Genomic DNA, 24,220 nt, shown 5'->3' with positions numbered 1-24,220 from the left:
GAAGCAGTAGAGGCTCCTTAATTAAATGTGTTTAAGATAAAGATAGATAGTTTTTTGAAGAATAAAGGGATTAAGGGTTATGGTGTTCGGGCCGGAAAGTGGAGCTGAGTCCACAAAAGATCAGCCATGATCTCATTGAATGGCGGAGCAGGCTCGAGGGGCCAGATGGCCTACTCCTGCTCCTAGTTCTTATGTTCTAAAACGTGCACTGAATGAAGAAAATATTTTATTAAAATATTTACCTATTAAAAAAAGTTCAAACCATGATATAAGAAGTAGATTGGTTTCTTTTTTAATTTAATGGAGAACTTCTTGAGGTATCAGGCATACAGTACAATGCTGGAATAATAAACAATTGCTAAGTTAGGTCTATTCTTATCATTCTTGTTTGGAGGTAGAAAAGGAACAGAAATAAATATTGATCATTTTTTCCTGTGTTGCTAGCATTAGCAGACTAGGCAATATGAAACATCAGAGCCAAGTCTAATTGAGTTCCACCTAATATTCATAGATCTCCTCAGGGATCACCTGATATTGACCGGGATTGGAAACCCTGACCTTTTTTGTCACATCGCTACACAGAAAAACAAGGTCAATTGTAATATGCTGAGACATATAACAAAATCTTCTACTTGGTCAGCACAAGCGAAGGAACAAACCTGGGTCATTTTTGTTGCATACTGGACAGTGCATCGGCTAAATGAGGTATCAGAAGTTGCTTTTTGTTTGCTAATAATAATTTTATTATAATTGTTACGCAAAGAGCGGTTCATTGCTTGTTTATGGTCTGTGGAGCCATGAGTCAACATTAGCTGACAAGAATAATTGTCATTACTCTGGCTCCATAGATCAGACCAGGAACCAGACCATAAGAGACCCCAATTCACTCACATTTACCATGAACCTGTGGTTGCACTGGATTTACATGCTACAGAGGACAAGAATGTTTGGAGAAAGAAAGGCTCCATTTGGCTCTTCAAACTGCATAACCCTTTCCCTTTCTTACGCCAATGTTCAGATACCGGCCCTATTACTACTACAGTGATCAGCACAAAGCACAAAGTGATTGTGAGATATTTTGTCCTGAAGAATTTAATGCTAGATCACACAATACCTTCAGCTATTCAGTGCTCAAGGGAGCATTAAAAAATAATACATTAATGGCTATTTTCAAGGGGTTCACTAATATCAGACACTATCAAGATAGACTGAGCAAGTAGGGGTTCTCTTTTCCAGAAAAACAAAAAGTGAGAGAGATCGCTACAATTGTGAAGGAGTTCAACAGGGCAAATCCCATAAGAAATCCAGGAGAAAAATCTTAATTCAGAGAGGTGAATGTAGAACCTGCTATCATATGGACTAGTTGAGGCAAATAGTATAGATGTATTTTTAAAGGTAGTTCGGTAAACATATAGATAGATAAAACAATACCTAGCTAGGTAAGTAAGGAGAAAGGAATATAAAGTTATACGGATTGGGCTAAGTAAAGTACAGTGGGAAAGGTTCATGTGGAGCATAAACAATGACATAGATTTGTTCAGCACCATGAAGATGGAGGAAACACAGCAGAAAACAAATTAACTTAGCCAGCTTTAGTACTTCCTAGTTGTTGGTTCAAAGTGGCATTGGCCAAGTAGCCCCTCTGCTGATGAAATAGTGTGTGGAAGATAATAAAATTACATGAAAACATTGTAAATGAGCAATTTCCCTCACCTTCCCCGATCTCCACATGTACTAGATTTAGGAAGATAGCACTGAACATATTGTTAAGAGGTATTCCAAGTTTGTAAATGGTCTTGATCTAATGGTGTTACACCAAGCACTGCATTTATTTCCAGTAATTAAATGCACAACTGTCACTTACCTGAGCTGACTTATAATCATACGATACATCTGGCTTTGGTTTTGTGTTATTCCTTCAAACAAATAGAAAAAAGCACAAATGAATACTGAGATTTGCGTGTCTTTTTTGAACGCAGCTTAGACGGTACGAGAGAAGTCAGTAATTGAATAATAGTTTTACACAATCATGCTGACTCAACTGCCAATTCTTAGGCAATACTATGGCATGGATTTTGTGGTTGTACTGATGGCAAAATCTTCTGCATTCACCATCAGGCATAGTCAAATGGTGAAAGCCTGAAGTCGTTGCCAGTGATTCCCTCCTCCTCCAGAGAGTATGCTGAAATTCCCACAGAAGGCAATCATTTAGATATCACCAAACTGATGAAAATGTCTTGTTTTATGCTGTAATATTGCTCTTAAAATATAACTTTTAAATGAATACTCTGGTTTTTCGGCTTTAAATGTGTATGCACCAAACGTTATTTAATTCCTTGCAAAATGTATAAAAGGTGAAAGACAATCTGTGCTCTTAACTTCTTGGCTGTCTGTTAAGAATTCTTCAATGTGATTTGCTGCTTACCCAGCTTGATAACAACCTGCTACTGAATGGCAAGAAATCCCCTTGATTTAGTACCAGATTCAAATTAATGTCAGGAAAGGAGAAGCTCATGTCGCAGAAACTGAGAGATCTTTGTGAGCAGTTTTCTTCCAGGTCATCGCTTTTCTTCTGACTGCAAACTTTTGGCCAATGACTTTGCTCCAGTTTATCCTGTTGCATCAGCCTTCCCTGACTGCTCTCCACCCTTCACTCCTGAATGTAATGACTGATGTTGGGGCTCAGTTCTGTGGTCATTGGTAGCCCTGTGGTAACTCACTAAAACACCCAATCTTCATAATCAAATATGTATGTTGCCTGTTGCCTATCCTATTTGCTAGCTAGTGAAACTCCTCCCACTGATAACTTCATTAAAACAGACCTTCACTTTTATACTGTCAATTCTTTTGGGAGATGGAGGGGTGACATTTAGTGACAGGAGGAGGTTCACCTTCATGTTCATGCACAAAGAGAGGTCTTTTGATAGTTATCAGCATGTTGGAATTCGACTGAATTTTCTCCATCCTAACCCCAAAACAGATGAAGTGCTTCTAAGGACAGCTACATCATAGAAACCACAGGACTATAAGGCCCTACTTACCGTCCGTCCTGTGGTGGCTGCTGAGGGTTATGAGTGGTTGTAATTGTTGCTATCTTTTCTGCATTTGTTAGCAAGGATGGATTGGAGGATTCTAAAAGAAAAAAAAAGAAACTTTAGATAAGATGCCACTCTGATCGTTTTAATATTTTATACCCAAGGACAAAACAGGAGACAAGAAATAGATCATAGATTATAGAATTTACAGTGCAGAAGGAGGCCATTCGCCCCATCGAGTCTGCATCGGCCCATGGAGAGATCACCCTACCTAAACCCACACTTCCACCCTATCCCCGTAACCCCATCTAACCTTTTTTGGACACCAAGGACAATTTAGCATGGTTAATCCACCTAACTTGCACATCTTGGAACTGTGGGAGGAAACCTGAGCACCCAGAGGAAACCCACACAGACGAGAGGAGATAGAGCAGACTCTGCACAGCCAGTGACCCAAACCGGGAATCAAACCTGGGACCCGTGAGCTGTGAAGCAACTGTGCTAACTACTGTGCTGCCCATTACACAATGGGAGCAGGAGTAGGTAATTTAGTCCCTCAAACCTACTCCACCATTCGATAAGATCAAAGTTGATCTTATTGTGGCCTCAACTCCACTTTTCTGCCTGCCCCCATAACCCTCAATTCCCATGTAGATCAAAAATCTGTCTAACTCAGCCTTGAATATATGCAATGGCTCAGCCTCCACTGCTCTCTGGCAAGGAGAATTCCCAAGACTAATAATGGTAGACTAATAACCAATGATGGGATGTGCTGAATGGACACAGGTGGCTCTCCTACTAAGAATCTGAAATTAGGCTCTTTTACCCCAAATTGCCCACAAGAATGGGGGGAAAAAACATCCCCATACCTTCTCCAACAGCAGCATAAGGAACAATGCTGAGCAACAGCAGTGCCAGAGGCTGTTAGGAGGAAAAAAGAGGCAGACATCAACAGATGAGAGTGAACAAGACGGCAGATGCATGAGGCGAAGAAACGGCAGCCACACCAGAACAAGAACATAGAACATAGAACAGGACCAACAAGCTGCAGACAGGACTCCCCCTCACCGGGGGGTGGATGGAGGAAGTTCCTCACCATGGAGCAAAGGAAGATATAAAGTCCAAAATGAAATCTGCAATCAGGGTGGCGGGAGTGGAGGCTCTGGCCACCATGCAGATGGCCTTGGACAATGCAGAGAAACAACTAGAGGCTCAGGGTAACACCATCCAGGAATTGGAAAGAGCCTCAGCAGACCAGAGCAACCAGATCATCGCCTTAGAGATGGATACAGCGGGGTTGGTGGCGATGCAGTGAAGTCTAATGGGGAAAATAGAGGACCAGGAGAACCGGCCGCGGTGATAAAACCTAAGGATAGTCAGCCTGCTGGAGGGAACCAAAAGCAGGGACCCCACGGACTATGTGGCCCAGAATCTGGGAAACCTGGTGGGAAGGGACAACTTCCCCAACCCACCAGAGGTAGACAGAGCCCACATGCCGCTACGGCCAAAACGGCAGCGGAGCGCAGGAGAGGGGGAGGAGGAAGAAGAGAGGGAGGAGGAAGAAGAGGGAGAAGATATGTAGCAGGCGAGGTGTAGGCTTAAAACCGACCCCAGGAGGGGGATGGGGGCTACTACACTAGCGGGAAAGCTAGCGTCAGGAGGTATGAGTGAGGGGGGGCTGCGGCGCATCTCCCGCTGGGGAGAGGGTGCCCAGTGATGATGGGGGGGGGGGGGGGGGGGGGGGGGGTATACACCACCAACTGGGGACAGCTAGAGGAGGTAAATGGGAGAGGGAGATTTGGGGGTGGGGTAACAAAAGGAGGGGGGAGGGGAGGTAGGGGAGAGCAAACCCCAGGGGGAATAAAGGGACAAGGGGTTGGGCTCTAGATGGTCATGCCCCTCCATGTAGAGGGTTAGTTTGGCATGTGTTTACCCCTCTGTTCTAACCTGGGACGTTTTGAACCTGCAGGGTGTCACCCACATGACATACACATAGTTGGCAGCTATGTTGGGTAGCCCCTAGACAAAGGGAAACCGCAGAGCGCAGGGGCCTGGCGTTATGGTGAGTACAGTGACTGTGGCCATTTTGGTTGGCCTTCTAACAAAGGGAAACCCCGGAGTGCAGGGACGCATTCACAAGGTAAGTATGGTTGATCCCTCGGGGGGGGGGAGAGAACGGGACAAATTCTCCCATCAGAATGGTCACCTGGAACGTCAGGAGACTTAACGGCCCAGTGAAAAGATCCAGAGTTTTCGCCCACCTGAAAATGAAAGCCGGCATAGTCTTCCTCCAAGAGATGCACCTGAGGTTGAAGGGCGATTGTGGATATGAAAACGCTGGGTGGGACAGACGTACAATTCATTCTACGGGTCAGTGCTCAGGGGTAGCCATACTGCTTAATAAGAGGACAACATTTACAGCAACAAGCACGGCTGCGGACCCAGGAGACGGTACGTCATGGTCAGCGATTTTCTGGATGGGGCACCAGTAGTCCTGGTCAACGTGTACACTCCCGACTGGGACGACATGGTGTTTAGAAAGAAAGAAGACCATTGCGGAAATCCCGGTGTCGACATGGGGTGGGTGGGGACTTTAACTGGATGGAGGACCCACGGACGGACAGATCAAACCCCAAATTGGGGAAGACCTCAAATATGGCGAATGAACTAAACGCATTTATGGAACAGATGGGGGCAGTGGACCCATGGTGGTTCACACACTGAGGGAGTTTGCCTTCTTATCCCAGGTACCGGGGTAAACGCGCGTAACAACTTCTTTGTAGTGGGGAAAGCAGTGCTTCCAGGGATACTAAGAGCGGACTACTCTACGATTGTGATCTCCAACCACGCTCCACACCTGCATGGGTATGAAGTTGGAGATGGGATGTGCCCAACGCCCCCCCATGGAGGATGGACACAGGGCAGAGAGGCTGATCTCCACCCCAACAGGACCCACCTGCGAACAATCAGCGAGGCGAAGGCTAAAACATCTGCCTCTGTCCCCAGCTGCAGCTCTGGCAGGTCTGACAGGATCACCAACATGGTGCTGAAAAAAGACCTCCAAAATTTCTCCAGGACCAGAACATATGTATACGGTTGGCTGGAACTCTCACACCGCTCACAGCTATCCTCCACCCCTCAACAACCGGCTCATTCCTTTTTTTGGAAAATATTTTTATTTGGATTTTATCATTTTATAAATGAAACAAAACAACCCCCACCACCAACACCGTGGAACCCCACTGTAGCCACCTAAGTAGGCCAAGTCCCGATTTAAAATGGAGAACGGCAAAGGCTGAAGGGAAATTCAGCCAACACAGGCCGAAACCAGCAGGTGCAGGTTTGCTGTGTATTAAAACTCTGCAAAAGCCCAGACAGCATCGATACCAGCGACCATCAGCATAATAATTAGCAGCGATCTACATACTAATGCGCAATCCCTGGGTGCAATTGAAACATTTGTGATAAACAAAGCAAAGCCAGATTCCCCGGCGCCAGCAGGAGCAAACACAAAAGAGGTTAACGGACACCTCAAGACCGCCCATCGATCAGGGAACCGCTCCAGTATTGGAGAAATCAAACCAAGCGATTGGAATGAAGTCCAATCACCTAGAACCAGGTATAGGGTCCGCCCCGAAATGCGGGAAGCCCCTGGGGACTATAAAGTTAAGCCCCCAAGTTCAACTCGCTCTCTTCTTCCTGCCCGGGTCACCCAGCAACGCGAACCAACCTTGACCGTGACCGGTGCAGTGACCGCCGAAAGACCGTAAGTCTTAATTCAACGCTCGCTACGAGATAGGCACTCCTAGCTACCAATCCGTACCAACTTCGAATCCCGCAGACTCAGAACCCGAACGAATGGCCATTTGTTCCCCTGACCTGGTGGGCCAGTCCGAAGTTAAGTATAGGCCTGTTAGTTGTAGAAGTTCCTGTAACAGCCTCCCCGAACAGGTGCCGGAATGTGGCGACTAGGGGCTTTTCACAGTAACTTCATTTGAAGCCTACTTGTGACAATAAGCGATTTTCATTTTCAAGTAGCTTAGACATAGAATTTGTGCGTGAGTAGCGATTACTGTGTATAATAAATGTGCTTTGATTTGAATCTTACTAATCGGTGTATTGAGTTATTGATCATTACTTGGACTTGAACCTCGTGGCGGTATCATAAAGATACCTGGCGACTCAAGAGCAAAGGTAATAAAACAGAGCAATTCAACCAACCGAAAAGTTAGCAACACCATCTATCTCAACTCCCCCGCATAACCACTCCGGCAGAACCCAGAATTTGAATTAGAGATCCAATTGGGAACAGAAAACCACAAGTGTTCAAGCAGTTCTGATCAATCCACATAATTTGGAAGTGTGTGTATGCATGCGTAACTAACAGGGCGATAAGGTAACACTGATAGATTTTTTGTTGCGACAAAACTGTCGGGAGTTTGTATTTTGGAAAGTAGCGAAAGCCGTACCCGTATTTACAGCCCCGCCTTAATACCCCTGACCCAAATTTGAAGAGCAGCATTCGGATAGGAAAGATGGCAATGCAGGCAATGCAACGCCTCATGAACCCGAGGAATTTGCAGTCGCAGCGACCAGCAGAAGTAGAGTGGGACAATGTCCCATTTGGGAAGAGGAGATCAGGAAATATCTCAAAGGGAAGGGTTGGCCCCTTTGGAGTGAATTCTGTAGCAATGAGGAAACAGGTCGCGGGAGTATAGGACATACTTGGTGGGAGACCCTGAGCGAGATCCACAAGAAGAGCTTAGGAAAAGCTCGCAAGCCGATGGCAATCGTGTCCTGTTTGGCACAATTGCGAGGCACAGAGGAGGTCGTTACGACGCTCCGGAAAGAGATAGAAGGCATACATCGAATAAGCAAGGTCGATGTAAGCGAGGTAGAAAGAGAGACCTTAGAGTTAAGGAGGAAGTTGGCAGCAAAAGACAGAGAGGTGGAGGATGCCAAGAGAGCAAACCAGTCTTGTCTGGTGCACTCAAGCAGCTTCCAGTCCCAGTATGAAAAGGCCTATCAGGACAATTGAGTCCTGGTCCTGGTACGCGAAGAAACCGAGAAGCAGGTAGAAGCATTGCAGAAGCAGTGTAGTGACCTGAAGGCAGCGTTAAGAGCACTCCATGCTGCCACCACAGAACAAAGACAAAGCTCACTAGACCACGCAAAGTGCCGGAAGCAGATTGCAGAGCTGCAATCGCTGCTTTCAGTCCAAAAAGGATTCCAGGAAACCTTTGGAGCAAAATTAGATAAGGAATACGGCCCTGATTGGGAAGAATTAAATGAAACAGCGCAGAGATATGTTCAGGGAACATGTGCGCAGTGAAAGCCACAGAAGAGAAAAATGCCCCAACCCCCCACAGAGCAGATAGTTCAGGCTCCAGTGAACCCAGTAACCACCCACCGCACAGCCACAGCAGACGACACGGAATTTTTGTATACCACCCCCTTAACAGTGACCCAATTACGGGACGCGTGCGAGAAAATCACACCGTTCCTTCCCACCTCCGACCCCCACTACTTCTTTGCCAGAGTAAAGCAGCAGGCGACCATGTACAGCCTGGATGAGCGAGAGCACGTAAAGCTCACAGTTTTGAGTTTAGACCCTTCGGTCGTAGCAGCCCTTCCCGACCCACAGAATGTAGGAGGAGGCACCCTTGCAGAAATGCATACCGCTGTCCTAGATGCGATCGGGTATAACCAGGGTGACCCCGTAGATGGCCTCAACAAATGCAGGCAAAAGAAAACCGAGCTCCCCACAACGTTTGCTGGATGCCTGTGGATCCATTTTGCAGCCGTTTTTGGAGACGTAGACCACGCCCATTTGTCCCCAGACAACATGGCCAAATGGACCCGCACCCTTATCTCCTATGCCACAGAAACAGGACAAAAAGCTTGTGCGAATTATGATCCCTCAGAGGAGGCTCATAACGAGAAATGGGTAGTAAAAAGATTGTCCCGCGCCTGGGAGCAATCTGTACAAAACAAACCCGCAGTTAAAAATCCCGAAGAAAAGCAGGCCGATGCAGATATACAGGCAGTTACAACACACCAGAACCCCGCATAGGTGAATGAAGGAAAGAACAGCCCCCCACCCAAGTCACAGGAGTGTTACAACTGTGGACAGTTGGGACACTTTGCAAGAGAGTGCAATGCCCCACGAAAGCCACAGAGAGCCCAGCAGACAGGCACTCTGAGTAAGAAGAAGACAGAGCCCATTCATAGTGTTCGCGCCCGTTCAGATCAGATGGACCCGACCGGAACGGACTGACGGTGTTCGGTCTCCCCCAGTTGGGATAGGTCCGGACGACCGGTAGTTGCAGCGAAAATCTGGGGACAGCCCATCGAATTTCTATGGGACACAGGAGGGTCCTGCACCACAATAAATTCCTCCACCCTGTTTCAAAAAGACACGTGGCCCACTACAACCACCATCACCCTCAGCGGCTTTACAGGCCACTCACAGCAGGGACACATCACAGCCCCTGTACCCATTCAAATCGGCAACATCACCACCAAGCACCCCGTGGTTTTAGTTGACCTGCCCCACACAGCAGAACATATTCGAGGAATAGACTTCATGAATTCCCACAATCTTTCATTTGATCCAGTCAATCAGTGTGTCTGGAAAATGGCAAAATCCGCAAGAGCCCCCGCAACGCTCAACATAGGTGAATACGCAAACAAAATTAGCGTAGTAGGCAGATTTTGGTTCAAACCGACCACGCTTAGCACGGACAAGCAGGTTAGGGCAGTTTTACAAAGAACAGGGCAGCATTCGCGACCCACAAACACGACTGTGGACGGATGACTGGCTCCGTACAAATCACAGGACCTGACCCAAGACCCCCAAAACAGTATGGATTTCCCCAAGAGGCAGAGGGAGAAATTGCAAAAGTAATCGAAAGCTTATTAGAGCAGGGTGTACTCAGATCAGTAGCCTCCACTAATAATGCCCCGATTTGGCCAGTGAGAAAGCCCGATGGATCATGGCGACTGACCATCGATTACCGGGAACTCAACAAAATCACCCCCGCAGCAGCCCCCACAGTACCACAAATCCCGAGACCATGCTCAAGCAGGGACTCAATTCCCGATTCTTTACGGTTTTGGATGTCAGTAATGGATTCTGGTCCATTCCATTGGCAAAGGCGTGCCAGTACAAATTTGCCTTCACTTTTAAAAATCAGCAGTACACATGGACATGCCTGCCACAAGGATTCCACAACTCCCCCTCCATTTTCCACCGACAGCTGGCAAATGATTTAGCCAAATTCTCTCGCCCCGAATGTCTCGTACAGTACGTAGACGACCTACTACTGCAGACAGACACCAAGGAAGAGCACATCGAGCTTCTGTCCGAACTCCTGGAACTCTTACACTCAATTGGTTGTAAAGTTAACCCCAAAAAGGCCCAGATTTTGGAAGACAAGGTGATATATTTGGGAACAATTATCACGCACGGTAAATGCGAGATTGAGCACAAAAGGATTGACTCGATTGCTAAATTGCCCCTTCCCCAGAACGTTTCAGCCCTCCGGTTGTTTTTAGGACTGGTTGGCTACTGCCGAAACCACATTGACGGTTTCGCCAGCAAGGCAGCACCCCTCTCAGACCTCCTAAAGAAAGGATCCCCCTAGGAATGGCTTCCGCAGCATACGGATGCTGTGGACTCTTTAAAACAGGCACTCATAGCAGCCCCCGCACTACAAGTTCCAGACCCGCTTTCCCCTTACGCTATAGAGGTAGCAACCACAGACTGCACCCTTTCGGCCGTGCTCCTCCAGGAACGGCACGAACAGTTAAGGCCCGTAGCTGACGCCTCCAGAATTTTAGATGCTGTGGAGCAGGGATTTTCAGCCTGTGAGAGGCACCTGCTCGCAGTATTTTGGGCATTTCAGTATTTTTCGTACATTACCGGACTGAACCCCATCACAATCCTCACAGAACACACCCCCACCCAACTTTTACTGTACGGACGACTCAAGGAGGGTACAGTCAGTCAGATTAGAGCAGCTAGATGGACCCTTCTTTTGCAGGGACGGGACATCACTGTTAAAAGGACAAAGACCCACACTTTTTAAGCTGACAACCTACAGTACGCCGGAACCCCCATGAATGTGAAATTATCTCTCCACACCACAACACAGGCCCCTTTATTGCGAAAACCCCCCTCAGAAAGATAGGTAGTTCAACCCAGAGCCCCAAGCACACAGACACGTGCGAGCCCATAAAGATATATGTGGATGGATCTTCCACAGTATTGGAAGGGAAGCGCATAACAGGATGCGGTATTTATGTCGAGGACGCGGACGCGCCCTAGAGGAAATATCATTAAAACTTCCAGGCTACTTAGGCGTGCAGGCAGCAGAGCTTGCGGCCATCGCGTATATAGTGGAAGACCCAGATTCCTTCCCCAGCCCAGCACATATATTCGGACAACCTCTATGTCTGCAACAGCCTTACGGAATTCCTGCCCCTGTGGAAAGCAAGAGGATTTGTTTCCGCAGACAGAAAACCCCTCCCTTCAGCCCCATTGCTCCGTCACATCTTAGAGAGAGCACAGAACAGGACTTTTAGGATAGTCAAAGTTCGAAGTCACCATCGTTCCTCCCCCCCTGGAAATGTAAAAGCCGACGCACTGGCTAAAGCAGGTTCCAGGCATGGATATTTTTGGACACTCCCCCAAAGCGCACCAGTGAATGCAGTTCAGGTCTCGCAGACTAATATCAAGGATTTAGTGCAGGCCCAGAAGCAGGACAGCAATCTCAGGGAGATTTTAAAAGGAAACTATCCAGCACCCTACGAGAGGTTTAAAAATGCTCTGACCACACATGACGGTGTGGTGTTTTAAAAAAAACGTACCGAAAGCTCCTTTCCACACTCCTCAACGGTAGATCGTCTATCCCTCTTCCCTGGTCCCCTGGATGCACCACGAAGAGCTCACTTTTCCCTACATTGAGCTTATAGCCCGAAAAGTCCCCAAACTCCCTTAGAATCTTCATGACCTCCACCATCCCCTCCACTGGATCCGCCACATACAGCAACAGGTCGTCTGCATACAGTGACACTCGATGCTCCTCTCCACTTCGGACCACCCCCCTCCATTTCCTGGACTCCCTTAATGCCATGGCCAAAGGTTCAATTGCTAATGCAAACAGCAGGGGGGACAGGGGGCACCCCTGCCTCGTCCCTCGATACAGCCGAAAATACTCCGACCTCCGCCAATTCGTAACCACACTCGCCACCGGGGCTCTATATAGGAGCTTAACCCAGCTAAATAAACCCTCCCCCGAACCCAAACCTCCGCAACACTTCCCAGAGATACTCCCACTCTACTCGGTCAAAGGCCTTCTCCGCGTCCATAACTGCCACTATCTCCGCCTCTTCCTCCACCGATGGCATCATTATCACGTTTAGGAACCTCCGCACATTGGTGTTGCTGCCTGCCCTTTACAAATCCCGTCTGGTCCTCGTGAATCACCCCCGGGACACAGTCCTCGATCCTCGTAGCCAGCACTTTTGCCAGAAACTTAGCATCCACGTTGAGGAGCGAGATCGGCCTGTACGACCCACATTGCAGTGGGTCCTTATCCCGCTTCAGGATCAAAGAGATCGTCGCCTCAGACATTGTCGGGGGCAGGGCCCCCCCCTCCTCCCTTGCCTCATTGAAAGTCCTCACCAGCAACGGGGCTAACAGGTCTACGTACTTCCGATAGAACTCAGCCGGGAACCCATCCGGTCCCGAGGCCTTCCCTGCCTGCATGCTCCCCAGTCCTTTAATCAGCTCCTCCAACCCAATTGGCGCCCCCAAACCAGCCACCTCCTGCTCCTCCACCCTCGGGAACCTCAGTTGGTCCAAGAATCGTTGCATCCCCTCTTCCCCCGCTGGGGACTGGGATCTGTACAGCTCCTCATAGAAGGCCTTGAATGCCTCATTTACTTTCACCGCACTCCGCACCGTAGTTCCCCTTCCATCCTTGACTCCACCTATCTCCCTCGCTGCCATCCTCTTACGGAGCTGATGTGCCAGCATCCGGCTCGCCTTCTCCCCAGACTCATACGTCGCCCCCTGTGCTTTCCTCCACTGTGCCTCTGCCTTCCCTGTGGTCAACAGGTCGAACTCTGTCTGGAGACTTTGTCTCTCCCTGAGTAGTCCCTCCTCAGGGGCCTCTGCACATCTCCTGTCCACTCTTAAAATCTCCCCCACTAACCTCTCCCTTTCCCTGCCCTCTCTCTTCTCCCTATGAGCCCTGATGGAGGTTAACTCTCCCCGGACCGCCACCTTCAGCGCCTCCCATACTACCCCACCTGCACCTCCCCATTGTCGTTGGCCTCCAAATACCTTTCAATGCACCCCCGCCCCTTCCCGCACACCTCCTCATCTGCCAGCAGTCCCACATCCAACCGCCACAGTGGGCGTTGGTCCCTCTCCTCTCCCAACTCCAGTTCCACCCAGTGCGGGGCGTGGTCTGAAATGGCTATGGCCGAATACTCCGTTCCCTCCACTTTCGGGATCAGCGCCCTGCCCAGAACAAAAAGATCTATCCGGGAGTAGGCTTTGTGTACGTGGGAGAAAAAAGAAAATTATCTGGCCAAAGGCCTAGCAAATCTCCACGGATCCACTCCCCCCATCTGGTTCATAAACCCCCTGGGCACCTTGGCCACAGCCGACCTCTTTCCGGTCCTAGATTTGGAGCGATCCAGTGCTGGGTCCAACACAGTGTTGAAATCCCCACCCATTATCAAGCTTCCTACCTCCAAGTCCGGAATGCGCCCCAACATATGCTTGATGAATCCAGCATCGTCCCAGTTTGGGGCGTATACATTTACCAATACCACCCACGTCCCCTGCAACCTACCGCTCACCATCACGTATCGACCTCCATTGTCCGCTACTATGTTCTTGACCTCAAACGACACCCGCTTCCCCACCAGTATTGCGACCCCTCTATTCTTAGCATCCAGCCCCGAATGGAATGCCTGTCCTACCCATCCCTTTCTTAACCTGACCTGGTCAGCCACCTTCAGATGTGTCTCCTGAAGCACGACCACGTCTGCCTTCAGTCCCTTTAAGTGCGCGAACACTCGGGCCCTCTTAACCGGCCCATTTAGGCCCCTCACATTCCACGTTATCAGCCGGATTGGGGGGCTTCCCGCCCCCCCCCCCCCCCCCCCCCCCCCCCGCCGACTAGCCATCTCCTATTTTAGGCCAGTCCCGTGCCCGCGCCTCCCGCACTCTCCAGTCCCCCAGACGGGGAACCCCCGCCCCGACCACTTCTTCCGTTTTCAGTTCCCCCTCGGCCAATCCAGCAGCAACCCTATTCCCCCCCCCCCCCCGCTAGATCCAGATCTAGCTCTTTTGCTCCCCCCATACTACTTCCGTAAGTCAGCTGACACCTGCTGACCCCGGCTTCCCATTGACTCCCCCCCCCCCCCCCCCCCCCCACCACCCCCCGCCGACTAGCCATCTCCTATTTTAGGCCAGTTCCGTGCCCACGCCTCCTGCACCCTCCAGTCCCCCAGACGGGGAACCCCCACCCCGACCACTTCTTCCGTTTTCAGTTCCCCCTCGGCCAATCCAGCAGCAACCCTATTTCCCCCCCTCCACAACCCCCCCCCCCGCCCCTGCTAGATCCAGATCTAGCTATTTTGCTCCCCCCATAATACTTCCGTAAGTCAGCTGACACCTGCTGACCCCGGCTTCCCATTGACTCCCCCCCGTGTGGAAATCCCCCCTCCTCCTTGCGCTCCGCCATCCACCCCCCTCCGCCCTTCCCTAACGCGGGAAAAAGCCCGCGCTTTCCTGAGCCAGCCCCGCCCCCTGTGGCGCAGCTCCTGTTGCGGCCTTATCCCAATTCCCCCATCCCCGGGTCTTCCCTCCCTCCAGCACCGGCACCCACATTCCCCACAGTCTCCCCATCAAATCTCTTCTCCCATCCCCATCCATCGTCCCACCCGTGAAACATTCTTTACACATATTTACAACCCTGTATACAATCGACATCTCCCCCACAACCACAGACCCTCAGTTTGAGTCCAATTTTTCCGTTTGGATAAAGGTCCAAGCCTCTTCTGGCGTTTCAAAATAGTGGTGTCGATCCTGAAATGTGACCCACAGTCGCGCTGGCTGCAGCATTCCGAATCTCACCCTCTTCCTATGCAGCACCGCCTTGGTACGATTGAAACCAGCTCTCCTCTTTGTCACCTCCGCGCTCTAGTCCTGGTAGATTTGGATCACCGCATTCTCCCATCTACTGCTCCGCTCTTTCTTGGCCCATCTCAGGACACACTCTCTGTCCGCGAAACGATGGAACCTCACTACTATCGCCCTTGGCAGCTCGCCGGCCTTGGGTCACCTCGCCAGGACCCGGTGAGCCCCATCTAGCTCCAGGGGGCTCGGAGAGGCCTCCGCACCCATCAGCGAATGGAGCATCATGCTCACATACTCCCCGGCATCGGCCCCCTCCACCCCTTCAGGGAGACCCAGAATCCGGAGATTCTTCCTCCTCGACCTGTTCTCCAGGTCCTCGAATCTTTCGGCCCACCTCTTGTGCAGCGCCTCGTGCGCCTCCATCTTCACCGCCAGGCCCAAGGTCTCGTCCTCGTTCTCGGTGGTTTTGGCCCTCACCTCTCGGAGCTCTACCTCCTGGGCCTTCTGGGTCTCCTTCAGCCCCTCGATCGCCGTCAGCAGTGGCGCCAGCACCTCCTTTTTAAGCTCCTCCACGCAGCGCCTGAGAAACTCCTGCTGATCCGGCCCCCATGGACATCAGGGAATCGATCCCACTACAGCCCACCTCAGGCAGATTTGTTGGTGGCCGAATTTAAAGGACGATGTAAATCACTACATCGAGAATTGTCTTATCTGTGCCCATAATAATCCGGACAGATATGCCAAAAAGGCTGAGCTTAGTCACACCTGACCTGTTAATGGCCCCTGGACTAACCTCCAGATTGATTTTATAGGACCACTGCCCCCTTGCAGGAATGGTTATAAATATGAACTCGTGGTGATAGACACGTTTACAAAATGGGTGGAAGCATTCCCATCCAGAACTAACACGGCAAAGACCACAGCCAAGATTTTGACCCACCACATAGAATCATAGAATCATAGACGTTTACAGCATGGAAACAGGCCCTTCGGCCCAACCAGTCCATGCCGCCCAGTTTTTACCATTAAGCTAGTCCCAGTTGCCCGCACTTGGCCCATAACCCTCTATACCCATCTTACCCATGTAACCATCTAAATGCTTTTTGAAAGACACAATTGTACCCGCCTCTACTACTACCTCTGGCAGCCCATTCCAGACACTCACTACCCTCTGAGTGAAGAAATTGCCCCTCTGGGCCCTTCTGAATCTCTCCCCTCTCACCTTAAACCTATGCCCTCTAGTTTTAGACTCCCCTACCTTTGGGAAAAGATGTTGACTATCTACCTTATCTATGCCCCTCATTATTTTATAGACCTCTATAAGATCACCCCTAAGCCTCCTACGCTCCAGGGAAAAAAGTCCCAGTCTATCCAGCCTCTCCTTATAACTCAAACCATCAAGTCCCGGCAACATCCTAGTAAATCTTTTCTGCACTCTTTCTAGTTTAATAATATCCTTTCTATAATAGGGTGACCAGAACTGCACACAGTATTCCAAGTGTGGCCGTACCAATGTCTTGTACAACTTCAACAAGACGTCCCAACTCCTATATTCAATGTTCTGACCAATGAAACCAAGCATGCCGAATGCCTTCTTCACCACCCTGTCCACCTGCGACTCCACCTTCAAGGAGCTATGAACCTGTACTCCTAGATCTCTTTGTTCTATAACTCTCCCCAACGCCATACCATTAACTGAGTAGGTCCTGGCCTGATTCGATCTGCCAAAATGCATCACCTCACATTTATCTAAATTAAACTCCATCTGCCATTCGTCGGCCCACTGGCCTAATTGATCAAGATCCCGTTGCAATCCTAGATAACCTTCTTCACTATCCACTGTGCCACCAATCTTGGTGTCATCTGCAAACTTACTAACCATGCCTCCTAAATTCTCATCCAAATCATTAATATAAATCACAAATAACAGTGGACCCAGCACCGATCCCTGAGGCACACCACTGGTCACAGGCCTCCAGTTTGAAAAACAACCCTCTACAACCACCCTCTGTCTTCTGTCGTCCAGCCAATTTTGAATCCAATTGGCAACCTCACCCTGGATCCCGTGAGCTTTAACCTTCTGCAACAACCTACCATGCGGTACCTTGTCAAAGGCTTTGCTAAAGTCCATGTAGACAACGTCTACTGCACTGCCCTCATCTACCTTCTTGGTCACTCCCTCAAAAAACTCAATCAAATTTGTGAGACATGATTTTCCACGCACAAAGCCATGCTGACTGCCCCGAATCAGTCCTTGCCTCTCTAAATGCTTGTAGATCCTGTCTCTCAGAATACCTTCTAGCAACTTACCTACTACAGACGTTAGGCTCACCGGTCTGTAGTTCCCAGGCTTTTCCCTGCTGCCCTTCTTAAACAAGGGCACAACATTCGCCACTCTCCAATCTTCAGGCACCTCACCTGTGGCTGCCGATGATTCAAATATCTCGGTTAGGGGACCCGCAATTTCCTCCCTAGCCTCCCACAACATCCTGGGATACATTTCATCAGGTCCCGGGGATTTATCTACCTTGATGCGCTTTAAGACTTCCAGCACCTCCTCCTCTGTAATATGCACACTTCTCAAGACATCACTATTTATTTCCCTTAGTTTCCTAACATCCATGCCTTTCTCCACCGTGAATACCGATGAGAAATATTCATTCAGGATCTCACCCAACTCTTGTGGCTCTGCACATAGATGCCCTTGTTGATCCTTAAGAGGCCCTACTCTGTCCCTAGTTACTCTTTTCCCCTTTATGTATCTGTAGAATCTCTTTGGATTCACCCTTGCATTATTTGCCAAAGCAATTTCATGTCCCCTTTTTGCCCTCCTGATTTCCCTCAACTCTATTTCGACAATCTCTATACGCTTCAAGGGATCTACTTGATCCCAGTTGCTTATGTACGTCATATGCCTCCTTCTTCTTTTTGACCAGAGTCTCAATATCTCGAGTCATCCAGGGTTCCCTACTTCTACCAGCCTTGCCCTTCACTCTAAAGGGAATGTGCTTACCCTGCACCCTGGTTAACACATTTTTAAAAGCCTCCCATTTACCAGCCGTCCCTTTGTCTGCCAATAGTCTCCCCCAATCTACCTCTGCAAGTTCCTGTCTGATACCATCAAAATTGGCCTTGCCCCAATTAAGAATTTTAACTCTTGGGCCAGACCTATCATTCTCCATAGCTATCTTAAAACTAATGGAATTATGGTCACTTGTCCCAAAGTGATCCCTCACTAGCACTTCTATCACTTGCCCTTCCTTATTTCCCAAGACGAGGTCAAGTTTTGCCCCCTCTCTAGTCGGTCCATCCACATACTGAATGAGAAATTCCTCCTGAATACACTCAACAAATTTCCCTCCATCCAAACCCCTAATGCTATGGCTGTCCCAGTCAATGTTGGGAAAGTTAAAGTCCCCTACTACTACCACCCTATTATTCTTGCAGCTATCTGTAATCTCCTTACATATTTGCTCCTCAATTTCCCGCTGACTATTTGGGGGCCTGTAGTACAGTCCTACCAAGGTGATCTCTCCCTTCTTATTTTTCAGTTCCACCCATATAGACTCAGTGGGCGAACCCTCGGATATATCCCCTCTAAGTACTGCTGTGATGTTCTCCCTAATCAAAAACGCCACTCCCCCTCCTCTCTTACCTCCTGTTCTATCCTTTCTATAGCATCTGTACCCCGGAACATTGAGCTGCCAGTCCTGCCCCTCCCTTAGCCATGTTTCAGTCATAGCTATAATATCCCAGTCCCATGTGCCCGTCCATGCCCTGAGTTCATCCGCTTTGCCGTCAGTCCCCTTGCATTGAAATAAATGCAGTTTAATGTAGACCTTCCTTGCTCTCTGCCCTGCTTTCTCTGGTCATGCTTTACACACTCTCCCTTCCTGCCTTTTGTTTCTGTCCCCACTGACTTCCTACATCGGTTCCCATCGCCCTGGCACATTAGTTTAAACCCTCCCCAACTGCACTAGCAAACACCCCCCCGAGAACATTGGTTCCGGTCCCACCCAGATGCAGACCGTCCGATTTGTACAGGTCCCACCTCCCCCAGAATCGGTCCCAATGTCCCAGGAATTTGAAACCCTCCCTCTTGCACCATCTCTCAAGCCACGTATTCATCCTAGCTATCCTGTCATTCCTACTCTGACTATCACGTGGCACTGGTAGCAATCCTGAGATTACTACCTTTGAGGTCCTACTTTTTAGTTTAACTCCTAACTCCCTAAATTCAGCTTGTAGGACCTCATCCCGTTTTTTACCTATATCGTTGGTGCCTATATGCACCATGACAGCTGGCTGTTCACCCTCCCCCTCCAGAATGCCCTGCAGCCGCTCCGAGACATCCTTGACCCTTGCACCAGGGAGGCAACATACCAACCTGGATTCTCGTTTGCGTCCGCAGAAACGCCTGTCTATTCCCCTTACAATTGAATCCCCTATCACTATAGCTCTGCCACTCTTTTTCCCGCCCTTCTGTGCAGCAGAGCCAGCCACGGTGCCATGAACCTGGCTGCTGCCACCTTCCCCTGGTGAGCCATCTCCCCCAACAGTTTCCAAAACGGTAAATCTGTTTTGGAGGGAGATGACCGCAGGGGATCCCTGCACTGCCTTCCTACTCTTCCTCTGTCTGTTGGTCACCCTTTCCCTATCTGCCTCAGTAATTTTAATCTGCGGTGTGACCAACTCACTGAATGTGCTATCCACAACTTCCTCAGCATCGCGGATGCTCCAAAGTGAGTCCATCCGCAGCTCCAGAGCCGTCAAGCGGTCCAACAGGAGCTGCAGTTGGACACACTTCTTGCAGATGAAGGAGTCAGGGACACCAGAAGGGTCCCTGACTTGCCACATCTCACAAGAGGAGCATGACACGGGTCTGAGCTCTCCTGCCATGACTTAAACCTGAAGTTAAATTTGAACTACACTACACAGCTAAGAGAAAGTCAAAGAGAGAGAAATCACTTACCAGTTACAAGCCAATCACTTACCTGCTGGCTGTGATGCAATTGCTCCAGAGACTCCCTCACAGGTCTGCTTCTCTGCACCTCCTTCAGGTGAGCACCAAATTCCCTTAACTAGTTAATTAATTTACTTAATTAATTTGATTTTTTTTTTTTTTGTCACTCCCCTCTTACCCGAACTCAGCCTTACCCAAACTCAGATACACTCTGTTTGCCTTCAGCACTCTGTTTCTATAGGCACTTCAGCCACACCCTTTGTATCCTTCCTGATTTACAGTCAGCCAATAGGCCTGCTCCCAAAACTGATCTCTCTCCCGAACAGCTGACCTGCAAGGTAAGGAAGTGGTTAAGCAGTACTTACCTCACCCACGGCGCGCCCTTTTAAACTGTCCCCTCTGCCTCGCAGCTCTTTACAAGACGGGGACTCCCCTGCAGCATTGAATCCGACCAAGGTTCCCATTTTACGGGACGCGTCATGAAGAACGTCCTCACGATATTTGGCATTACCTAAAAATTCCACATTGCATACCACCCACAGTCGAGTGGTATCGTGGAGCGCATGAATCGGACCCTAAAATCCACCCTCAGAAAAATGGTCCAGCAAAACAACACCACTTGGGACTCAGTCCTCCCTTTTGCGTTGATGTTTTTGCGCAATACAGTTTCAACGTCCACAGGTTAAACCCCACACACTCTCATGACCGGACGCCCCATGAAAGGCACAGAATTTTTATTAGGTTTCGACTTGACCAGCCCCGAAGTGACGGCCCTCACACATGAGAACGCAGTCAAACAATTAGTGGATAATGTTAAAACAGCTCAGCTAGCAGCCGCAGTGAAATTGGGCACAAGAAAGAAACAGAGCAAGGCCTGTTTCGACAAGACAGTGCATGCGACTGAGTTCAGTGTAGGACAGCAAGTCATGCTCTCCGTATACAACCCCAGCACATTCCTGTCACCAAAGTACTCGGGTCAGTACTCCATTGCGGACAAAGTAAGCCCTTCCGTCTACAAAATAAAGTACCCCAATGGAAAGACTGCGTGGTTCCATACCAACCAGCTGAAGGCATATGGAACACAGTCTAACCACGCACACCACTTCACGCTCGACGCAGCACACCACACCCACCCACAGCCAACGTAACCCTACCATCCCCCAACACGTCCAGCCCAGCCACAGACTCTACCTGGACTCCACCCCCGAAATATACACTCCGCCCCGGAACGCCCACAGACTGCAGAGACAGCGACTGTGACTCGGACAATAGCCACAGCACGCCTTTCTACTATCCACATGCAACAGGACCCACACCCAACGAATCCGACTACGATCCGAGTGATCCCTTCATGATCAATTTCCTACACAAACCCCACCACCGACCTACCATGACGACCCCGATTCAGTCTCCACACAACTAGACACGACCTATTGGCACAGAGATAATTCGTACAGACTCGTCCGGAATGACAAGAGCGATCCAAAATCATACCAAGCAGCCCTATCAGCCCTGATACATTCGAGAGTTTGGCATCCGGGAAAAGATGACGACCTTGAGTCTGACTCCCAAAACGAGAACCCCTTTGCGACCCTGTTCGCAACCAATAACTGAGGTGTCCAGATGATGTTTCAAAAGGAACCGCTTGGGAGAAAACGGTGTCCTTTCTGATGGAAGCTGCAGCATGTTTGATGTTGTTTGTACTTGTACTGTTAAATGTTGTATGTCAGACCGGAAATTTTTTTCCACAGCCCCACGCCCTTTCAGCAGAAATCTCTGAGAACTTGCCCGCAGAGACTTGTTAAGGTCCCAGATGCCAGTTCAGAGGAATTCGTCTGTCGACGGAAACACAGACCCCCGTTCATAACTGCCCTTCTGGTTCGAGGGAAGAACAACTACGGCAACCCCCCACGATGCCTACATTTCTTGCCCGTTCCTGTCGGTTGCTCAGGCAGTGGAGAAATGGCTTGGGACCCGCCCTGCTTGGGAACCCCCCTCTGGTCAGCTGCGCTCGGGTAGGGCACACGCGGCATTGGTCGCCGTCCTACCCGGGGACTCCATCCAAATCGTACCCATCGCGGCCCATACGCACCTCATTTCGGAAAGTTTGGTTCAATAAGTTTTGTTTTGTTTCCGGTAACCCTTAGGTTGCCAACCCTTTGCTATTTACATCCTCAAACATTTGGATGGTAAACCGCACAGTCTGTGAGACGGCTCGCACTGGTTCAGTATTTGTAAGTGTGTCTTGTTCTGAAATTCTGTTTTTGAAAAAAAAATGAGGGAGTCACACATAGTGACCAATTATAAAGGGAGTAATTGGCACTAAAGGACAGACAGGCTATCATACGAGATGTTAAACCAAGATAGTAACAGACACTATGATTGATTCCACAGAACTCCAGAAGCTCCAGAGAAGAGAAGAAGAACCATGAGGACATCCTCCGGATTACTCATCGTTGTAATGGACATTTGGTTGCGCGTGAACGCGAATCCCCTGACCTCAACCCCCCCCCCCCCAGCAGTTAATGATTCACTTCTCCACAGTACCCAGAGCCCAGTCACAGGCGAGACTACACCATCTTGGTGTGACAGGCTTATAACCTGGTATTCCCTGTCCTACGTGATAGAATCCTTATTGGTCTGGCGATACTCTGCTGCATCGTGCAGACTATTCGTCTGAGAAAATGGAGAAGGATAGCCTACCGCGCTCACACCCCAGTATATAGAATAAGATCCTCTATTTTCGGATATGACCAGACACCCGACATCTATAATAAAGAGCATTTGTTTGCATTTTTGTTGTAAATAAAGAAATGTTCATGAGCAATTGTACAATCCTGAGCTTGACTGCCAAGCCAGGAACAATGTGTATAATGCTGCTATGATTTTGCTTGTATGGTTCAGGAAGTTAGTGTGATGAAATGTTTAAGTGAGTGTAGTTTATTAAGGACAGTTAGAGGTTCCGATCTTCTTGTTTTGTAATGCATGTCCCTGTTTTGACATAGCGCCCCTTAGAATTGTCAGTTAAAATTTTTTTGCATAGTTATGGTCAGTGTAGAGGCCATAGAAGAGTGCTCGCCGGGTCAGGGAATGAAAACAACGCAGTAATGTGATCCTTCACGCTTCGCGTTAGGATCACAAGGAGGGTGTGTGGCCACCTAAGTTGGCCAAGTCCCGATTTAAAATGGAGAACGGCAAAGGCTGAAGGGAAATTCAGCCAACACAGGCAGAAACCAGCAGGTGCAGGTTTGCTGTGTATTGAAACTCTGCAAAAGCCCAGACAGCATCGATACCAGCGACCATCAGCATAATAATGTAGCAGCCATCTACATACTAATGCGCAATCCCCGGGTGCAATTGAAATATTTGGGATAGGCAAAGCAAAGCCAGACTCCCCGACACCAGCAGAAGCCAACACAAAAGAGGTTAACGGACACCTCAAGACCGCCCATCGATCAGGGAACCGCTCCAGTATTGGAGAAATCGAACCAAGCGATTGGAACAAAGTCCAATCACCTAGAACCAGGTACAGGGTCCGCCCCGAAAGGCGGGAAGCCCCTGGGGACTATAAAGTTAAGCCCCCAAGTTCAACTCGCTCTCTCCTTCCTACCTGGGTCACCCAGCAACGCGAACCAACCTTGACCATGACCGATGCAGTGACTGCCGAAAGACCGTAAGTCTTAATTCAACGCTCGCTACGAGATAGGCGCTCCTAGCCTACAATCCGTACCAACTTTGAATCCCGCAGACTCAGAACCCGAATGAAAGGCCATTTGTTCCCCTGACCTGGTGGGCCAGTCCGAAGTTAAGTATAGGCCTGTTAGTTGTAGAAGTAGCTTAGACGTAGAATTTGTGCATGAGTAGCGATTACTGTGTATAATAAATGTGCTTTGATTAGAATCTTACTAATCGGTGTATTGAGTTATTGATCATTACTTGGACATGAACCTCGTGGCGGTATCATAAAGATACCTGGCGACTCGAGAGCAAAGGTAATAAAACAGAGCAATTGAACCAACCGAAAAGTTAGCAACACCATCTATCCCAACTCCCCCGCACCCC

General features: G+C 49.2%; 1 protein-coding gene across 15 annotated transcripts in view; it reads right to left on the bottom strand.

The window, feature by feature from the left end:
- The window catches only part of magi1b (membrane associated guanylate kinase, WW and PDZ domain containing 1b), a 679,590-nt gene that overhangs the window by 61,395 nt on the left and 593,975 nt on the right, over positions 1–24,220 (bottom strand). For all 15 annotated transcript variants that reach the window (XM_072472328.1, XM_072472316.1, XM_072472318.1 and 12 more), the window contains 2 exons: positions 3,042–3,132; positions 1,865–1,916 (listed from right to left, as the gene is read on the bottom strand). In XM_072472328.1, the coding sequence (XP_072328429.1) occupies positions 1,865–1,916; positions 3,042–3,132 (143 nt within the window). The remainder of the gene's footprint in view (positions 1–1,864; positions 1,917–3,041; positions 3,133–24,220) is intronic.

This window comes from Scyliorhinus torazame, chromosome 13, assembly GCF_047496885.1.
Source record: "Scyliorhinus torazame isolate Kashiwa2021f chromosome 13, sScyTor2.1, whole genome shotgun sequence".
Taxonomy (NCBI): domain Eukaryota; kingdom Metazoa; phylum Chordata; class Chondrichthyes; order Carcharhiniformes; family Scyliorhinidae; genus Scyliorhinus; species Scyliorhinus torazame.
The sequence above is the reverse complement of the archived record's forward strand: the minus strand, read 5'-3'. Positions and strand labels throughout refer to the sequence as shown.